This window comes from Crotalus tigris, unplaced genomic scaffold (assembly GCF_016545835.1).
Source record: "Crotalus tigris isolate CLP2741 ecotype Arizona unplaced genomic scaffold, ASM1654583v1 scf7180000024116.2146003, whole genome shotgun sequence".
NCBI classification, from domain to species: Eukaryota; Metazoa; Chordata; class Lepidosauria; order Squamata; family Viperidae; genus Crotalus; species Crotalus tigris.
The window spans coordinates 165,651-173,537 of record NW_024100393.1 but is presented as its reverse complement, the minus strand read 5'-3'; the positions used below and the strand labels follow the sequence as shown (position 1 = coordinate 173,537).

The 7,887-nt window shown below is 36.2% G+C and overlaps 1 protein-coding gene across 3 annotated transcripts; it reads left to right on the top strand.

The window, feature by feature from the left end:
• The first annotated feature begins 1,188 nt into the window (after window positions 1-1,188).
• On the top strand, window positions 1,189-6,568 carry DUSP19 (dual specificity phosphatase 19). 3 transcript variants are annotated; one of them, XM_039322513.1, is made up of 5 exons: window positions 1,189-1,333; window positions 1,894-2,081; window positions 2,901-2,947; window positions 3,905-4,057; window positions 6,054-6,568. In XM_039322513.1, exons 2-5 carry the CDS (start codon window positions 1,973-1,975, stop codon window positions 6,243-6,245), a joined length of 501 nt encoding a protein of 166 aa, XP_039178447.1. In that variant the 5' UTR covers window positions 1,189-1,333; window positions 1,894-1,972; the 3' UTR covers window positions 6,246-6,568. The 3 variants fall into 3 exon arrangements, with proteins under 3 accessions (XP_039178447.1, XP_039178446.1, XP_039178445.1); XM_039322512.1 differs by having other exon boundaries at window positions 1,201-1,338; XM_039322511.1 differs by having other exon boundaries at window positions 1,226-1,333; window positions 1,460-2,081.
• Window positions 6,569-7,887: the final 1,319 nt, after the last annotated feature.

The following is a 7,887-nucleotide window of genomic DNA, read 5'->3' as shown; positions in this document are numbered from 1 at the left end:
AACTAATTACCTGTCCTACACCAAGAATATTTTATTCTGCAGACATTATGTATGTTGTCATGGTTATATGCTCTGTCTTCCTTTTCAAGGTTATTTAAGTGTGTTTTGTCTCCCTTAAATGTGTATTCAGTTTTATAGTTTGTGTGTGCGCTTTACTTGACACAAAGAAATAAAAGTGGGGAAATGATTTGCATTGAAATTGAAATGATGGAATATTGGAAGGTACATTTTAGAAATTTCAATAGAAATGACAGTGATAATTTGAAGAACGGAATTTAAAGAAATGCTGATCAATGTCTGTGTCCAAGAGAAAAAAAAGATGAGAACATAAATGTGGCAATATTAAAAAATGAAAAAGCTGCAGGTACTGATGGCATAACTGATAAAAAGTTGAAGTATGGATGTTAGTTTGCTTTTAATGTGAGAGTGTATGTGTGTGAAGAGTGTATCTGTGCCCGATGCCTGAAAAGCGAAGGCAGCAGCATGTAAACAAAAACTATGCAGAGAATGGTTTAAGTGTAACTAGAAGGGTGTTCGGCAGAATACTGATTAAGAGGGGAAAAAAAGAAGTAACACTGAGCAAAATTTGGGAAATGTGTTGTGGTTTTATAGCGAGCGCTGGGTGTATGGGTTGAATTTTTGCCCTTCAGAAGATAACTGAAAGAATAGGTGAAAGTAGTAATAGTGGTGATGATATAAACTGTCAGCACTAAAAGAAGCAAAAATAGATGTGTCTATGGAGATTCTCAGTCATCCAGGTCACAGTTATCCTAAAGGTGCTTTTTCACAAGGCAACTAGACTTTGTTTTTCTTTGAAGACATTTTGCTTCTTATCCAAGAAGCTTCTTCAAGCTCTGACTGGATGGTGGGGAATGGAAGCATTTAATCCCCACCATAAATCCTTCCATTCCCCACCATCCAATCAGAGCTGAAGAAACTTCTTGGATGAGAAGCGAAATGTCTAAAAAAAAAAATGAGAAAGTCCAGTTGCCATATGAAAAAGCACCTTTGGGACAAAAATAGAGGCATGTTAGAATGTGTTATATACAACTGAATGCTGGGTCAAGACAAGTCTAAATATAAGTGAATGCAGCAAGAATGGGGATCTTAGAAGTACATATATTCAAACAGGAAGTTGTCCCCTCTACAATAATTGCATCTGTTGGAGTTGCAGTTTGGGCATAGATTCCTCATTTGGTAACATCAAGGAAGAAAGTCCAGTTGGCTGGGCAAGCTGGAAGAGAAAAAGAACTTCTTGCTATCAGCACTGGCTGATGCCAAATTTAAGAAACACCCTTGGATGTATCAATGTGATTGGATAAAGGATCAAAAAGTACGGTGAGATGTAAAGCATGGTGTTTGCATAAATCAGCTTTAACTATATTTTCTTTATTTTTTTTTTCTTCTTCTCTTGCATTTCTCTGTTTTGTTATCATTTTTTTTTTTTTTTGCCTCATAGTACTTTAAGACAAACAGATATTACGTACAAAACAAGATGAAAGTGAGAGTAGAGCATAGCACGCCGGCATCTGTAAGCTGTTTCAACAACCACGGAGATTTCATGTTACTCCAACAGAAAAGGGCTCTCAACCAATCCAGAAAGGCTTCTCTATAGCCAATCCAAAACTCTTTTACACTGTTGTCTGAGAAAAGGGAAGCGTAGCAGGCAAGGCTTCTATGCTGCTTCCCAATTCTGCTTGAAGAGTCTTTGAGCAGGCATGTGTATGCCTTAAGTTTAGGCAAAGCTGAAAGACTAGGAGCCGATCTAGTCATAAAAAAAGAAGAAACCAAATGCAAATAAGCCGCTTCTCCTTGGCTTTCCTGCTGCCCACTTGAAGGCTTCTTTTCTCATGTAATGCACTCGCTCACCCAAGAAATCAAATCCTTCTCCAGGACTAATTTGAAAAAGCAATGTACCAGAGTCACAACTTTATCTGGGAAGAGACTTATCGAGACCTGGAGGGATGCCCAGATGCAAGTGGTGGAAGTGGCCGATTGTAAGGAGGGGGACGCCTGTGGCTATGTGCAGGACCTTAGCCTGGACCTTCAGATTGGGATGATTAAGTCGTGGCTATTGTTGGGTATGTAGTTTTTAGCCAAAACAGCATTAATAACTAAGCAGACCTGTGTGCACTGGAAAACTATGGGTGTGTAATTATGGCTGTGCATGGCAGATATATGTGTGTGTTTGTGTACATACTGGGATAAGAGATTATATGACTTGGCATCAGATTTTTGTTGTTTTCAATGTGCTTAGTTTTATAGTTTTATTAAGGTTTTCAGGTTCTTGTTCTTAACTGGGAGCTACCTAGAGTTGGTTATGAGATGGGTAGCAATTGCTTTCAGATCGTAATAGTGTACAATATAATAATAATGCACTAATTCTATGATTGCATTGCTTTCAAGATATAAGATTAGCTCCAGTAATAAAATCTGTAGATCTTCAGTTGGTAATAACTGGCATAGCTGTCCCAAATGTGTTTTTTTTTTTTCATGAGGCAACTGGACTTTGTTTTTCTTTGAAGATATTTTGCTTCTCATCCAAGAGAAGCTTCTTGGATGAGAAGCAAAATATCTTCAAAGAAAAACACGAAAGTCAAATTGTCTCGTGAAAAAAAAAAAAAAAGCACCTTTGGGACCATGACCTGGATGACTGAGAATCTTCATAGACAACTGGCATAGCTAATTCATTCTGCATCCATTCTATAAAAGGGTTTTTTTCCCTCTTGGCTGCACCCATGTCTTGTATGCATGTAGAATGTACATATATGTAGTACCTATACATGCATGCGTGTAAGAATAATTTACTTAATTTCAGCAGAATGATATACTGTATTCGGTTCTTTTGTATGCATGTAATTATTTCCCAAAATTTAAGGGATACCATTTCTCTTTCACAGGTTCCCAGGATGCTGCTCATGACTTGGAGACAATGAAAAAATATAAGGTAACATGGTTTAAAAAAAAAAAAAAGTGGTCGCAACTTATGGTTAACATTAGTATGGTTGTGGAGCTCTGGTAATAGAAATGGGTACATTTGAGTAAATCTTTGGGGAGGTTTTTTGCCCTTAGCCTCTCACAAAGCCCCAAGTTCTTGCAGAACCTTAGAGTTTTATGGACATAGTTTCAGAAATTTTGGCTTACTGGTTTGGTATTGAAATATACTTAATCACAACCTTGCAATTGATTTCATACAGAAAATTATTGTTTGCCATTCAGAATATGAAGATTATACAAGCAAGTGTATTCTGAATGTGACAGTAACGTAACTGGTGGGCTGCAGACAATAATATGTTGGCTTGCAAGATAGTCTGATTACAGATCCCAGCTTACTCAGGGTAGCATGAGCTTGCTTAGGATAAAATTGGCTATTGGCTGTACTTGTGGAACAAAGGCCATATTATGTCAAACTATTGTTTTCTTACTGTTGACAAGGAATATTGCCTATGTGTGGGCTAAGAATGGTAACCAAATCTATATCTTATTTATGTTACTGAAATATGTTATGTGAAAGCCTCAGTTGAACAAAGCCACAATGAGTGAATATTGATGATTCCTATTGGTAATCATCATAATATGCAAAGATTGTGACTTGGAATGTAAGAGGAGAAATGATCATGAACTAATGAATGAAATGAAGTAGAAAAATGTGTTTGTCAGTCTAAGACAGGGGTCCTCAAACTTGGCCACTTTAAGACTTGTGGACTTCAACTCCCAGAATTCCCCAGCCAGCATGGGAGTTGAAGTCCACAAGTCTTAAAGTGGCCAAGTTTGAGGATCCCTGATCTAAGAGAAAGAATAAGGATTTAACAGATCTGAATGAAGATGCCACTCTGATTTTGTGACTGATGAATGGAATTCCTTTGAAAAATACTATCTTTATTGCATGTTTTTTCTGCTTTAGGTTACCCATGTTCTAAATGTAGCTTATGGTGTCGAAAATGCCTTCCCCAATGACTTTACATATAAAACGATCCCTATTCTTGACCTGCCTGAGACTGACATCACCTCTTGTTTCCCTGAATGTTTTGAATTTATTGAACAAATCAAGTTAAAGGTAAATAGTTGTAGTTGTTATTGCAAGGAGTGGTGAATGGCTGTGTTTGTGTGTTAATTAAACTCCTCCATTTTTTGCATTATTAGTTAGAAGACAGATTCATACTAAAATCACTTAAGGCATCTTGAGGCTGAAACTACCTATTTATTCCCATCCTTATTTGAATGAAAGTTTAAACTTAAATAAATTAATGTAAACCACGTGCTATATGTATGCACATATATACACTCTATATCTCCCTGGCAGGGAGATGATCTTTTGAAACAATTGTCTCCAGTCAAGATAATCATTTCAGTGTAAAGCTTAATAATATATGTTAAGTCTTATAGATACAAAAGATGTGGAGTGTGATTGTGTACTGGAAATCTACATCAAATTAGGCCCCTTGAAGTGCTTTTAATTCTGTACTGAATTGTGGCACTGAACTGAGTAGGAAACATTTAGATTTCATACACATGACTAGGATTTTATCTTGCATGTATAACTTGTCAAAATAAATTAGAAAAAAATATTTTATAAAGATACAGTGCTTCTGTACCTGTTTCCTTGTATACGTAATCCGATATCTTTTTCGTATAACTTCATTTGATGCTACAATCTGTTAGTATCTTCACTTTTTCAAACCTGGTCCCAAGTGCTTCTGAGTTTTGTCATGTTCATTATTTACACAGTTTGAAAGAAAGGAAGATAACTTTGCTCCATTACCTTTTGTCTTATTTTAGAAAAAGGAATGTGGTGCATTATTAACAAGTTACCTGAAACGTGTCTTTATTTCATGCTCTCCTGAAGGTTTCCAGTTACCGTTTCCACTTCATTTCTAAATTAGATTGGCCATTCTAAGATCCTGGTGTTACTGTTCTGCCTCAGAAGTTTTAATTTTCCAGTTAGCTTTGTATACACAAGATTGCTTTTACAATCTTTCCTGATATTTTTGGTGCTTCATAATACAACATTTCTTTATTGCATAAACAAAGCATTCAATATTTTATTGAAGGTGCCTGGCCAGGCAAAGCAGGAAAATAGAATAAAGTATGAGATTACAAATTGCTTCATTAAAGCAAACAAACCTGCAATAGAATACATTGTCTATATTTCCATGCATGAAATAGGCCGTAGAGATCAAAATTCTCAATTATAGAAGTTTACAACTACCAAATTATCTTTTTGTACAGTGTTGTTGCTGCACATAGTTATATCAGTTTGAGGGGTAGGGTCACAAAAACTGCATTATGTAATTTTAATGATAACTGTAATTCTTAGATCTTTAACTTAGTTATCTATCTTAAATGAATTCTAATCCTATTTCACCCCCATGCTTATGTTCTCAAATCCCTATTTACTTCTAATCTACACCAGAAAAAAACAGAATTACCCATTCTGATTTCAAATTACATAGTTTTTGTTACATTCAGCAAGCGCACATTTAAATTTTCTGGTTGATTTTGTTGAAACATGCCATCCTAATAAAATGGATCTTTGGTAACTGGTTAGGCCCACCATGGTCAGACCATCATCAGAAATATATACAGTAGACCCTTAAATGTGCTTGCTGGCATAAACAGATGCTTTGTCTGTCATTACACAGCCACACCATCAGTCTCCAGCTGAATCTTACATTTCTGTTGGTGTGCTGAAAACCATGAAATGTTTGCTGCTAAGGGTGAGAAAAATAAACAGTAGAAAATCCTGATTATCTATTTAGAAAGAGAAGCATTGATTCTTCATTACCTTTTAGCCATCTATGAGTACTTCAGAAAGGGGGAGCATTGACTAAATACTGAAGAGGGAAAGATTGAGTCTAGCAAAATCTACACCGTCCACAGGGATTCTAGTCAAAATGTATGTATGAAAAAAGAGTATACATATACTAAAATTATACTTCTGATGATTTTGTAGAAAATTTGTTTAAAATGCCTTTGTAGTAAAAGAACATATTGATTGCTCCATTTTTATGGAAATTGAAAGCTTAAACGTGTCTTTCCTTTCTTTTTCAAAGGGTGGTGTTGTGCTTGTTCACTGTAATGCAGGAGTTTCCCGGGCAGCAGCAATTATCATAGGGTTCCTAATGTACTCAGAAGGACTCAATTTTGCCATGGCTTTTTCTGTGGTGAAAAATGCAAGACCTGCTATTTGTCCAAATTCTGGCTTCATGGAGCAGCTCCAGAAATACCGTCAATTCAGTTGTTAAAAATGGAAATTTAAGTGTCTAGGGCAGTGGTTCTCAACCTTTCTAATGCTGCAACCCCATAATACAGTTCCCCATGTTGTGGTGACCCCCAACCACTTATACATCACCGGGTGCCAGGGGCAGGAGAAAAGGGGAGAAAAATGGCGGACAGCCTTGTTTGGCGACCCCCGTGAAATGGTCGTTTGACCCCAAATGGGGTCCCGACCCACAGGTTGAGAACCACTGGTCTAGGGGAATGAAGAATGAATTTTATGGTTGTATGGTAATAAGAGAAATGGACTTTATCACAGTGTTAATAAAAGTTGCACATCATTTCAGCTCTATATCATTGAAAACTCATCTTCGTTCTTACATGTAATGTTGAATTAATCTCAGATGCATTTTGCCTTTTAAAAAAATAATCTTAATATAACAATCGATGTGGACTTAAGCTTCTTTGATTTAGCAATTGTCTATTACTTGCAACTATGTTTTACCAATTAAAAAAGTTTAAGATCACATAATCATATCAACTCACTGTTTGGTTCAATAATCATTGATACGTATGTTAGGCTTCATTGGGATCAGCCCAGAATCCAGTGGAAAATCGGCTATTAGTCCAAGTGAGTCCTTGTAAAGCTGATAGGAGTCAGGTTCCAAAGTAGACCAAAGAGGCAGATGCAAGTCAAAATTCAGATAGATCAGAGGTCACAGAGACAGGTCCCTTAGGACATGGATCATGTCTTTAATTTTGCTGGATTAAGACTGTCCATGACAGTTAGTTTTCAATGCTTAGGCAGGGTAAAGTTAAATCCACTTCAACCCCAAATTTCACTCCATTTGTATTGTGGCCAGTGCATTTCAAGATAACTGCTAGTAGTCCAAATGCAAGTTCTTTTGCTTGGTGATATATTGTACTAGGTGCTCACATCTGGTATTCCAGACCTAAGAAATTGTTGGTCTTTGCGTATTGCAGGGATAATGCCTCAAAAGAGGAAGAACAGCATTTTTCTTTCCTTCAGAAACACCCATACGCAGAACAGGGAAGGAGTTTTAAATCTAAGAACATGCATCACAAATGCTCACTTCTAGGATACTTACTAAGATTTGTTGGGTATTTAAGACCATTTTTTCCTTCCCTGAAAGCCATTTTCCTTCATTTATAAATGGTACCCAATATTCCATATTTTAAATATTTCAGGGAAGCATTTGTCCTTTCCTCTTTGGCATTCATGGCAGCTTATACAATAACAATAAATATGCCTAAGGTCCAGATGTCAAAAAGAAAATGAGTTGAAAAAATATGAGACAAAAAGTTTATATTAGACATTGAAGGATGTTCAGCAAAGGATCATCTTAAACAGAAAAGTAAAATTAAAAAAAATTCTTCTAAACTTTCAACATTTGTTTGGAATTTAAATCTTAGTAATCATATTCTCAGTGAAAATGTTCACTCTTAGATATTTTACATCTGCATCTTGGTAACACCTTTCAATTATGGTAATAAAGGACTCTTATCAGTAATGCTAAGCTGCTTCAATTGTGGCTGAACATGAGCCAAATCTCAACACCTTTATTGAGCCATAATTAAAATGCACTCGTCATAATAAAGGCTTCAACCAACCCCATAATGTTAAATTTGGGGAGAATGCTTTGATAATGC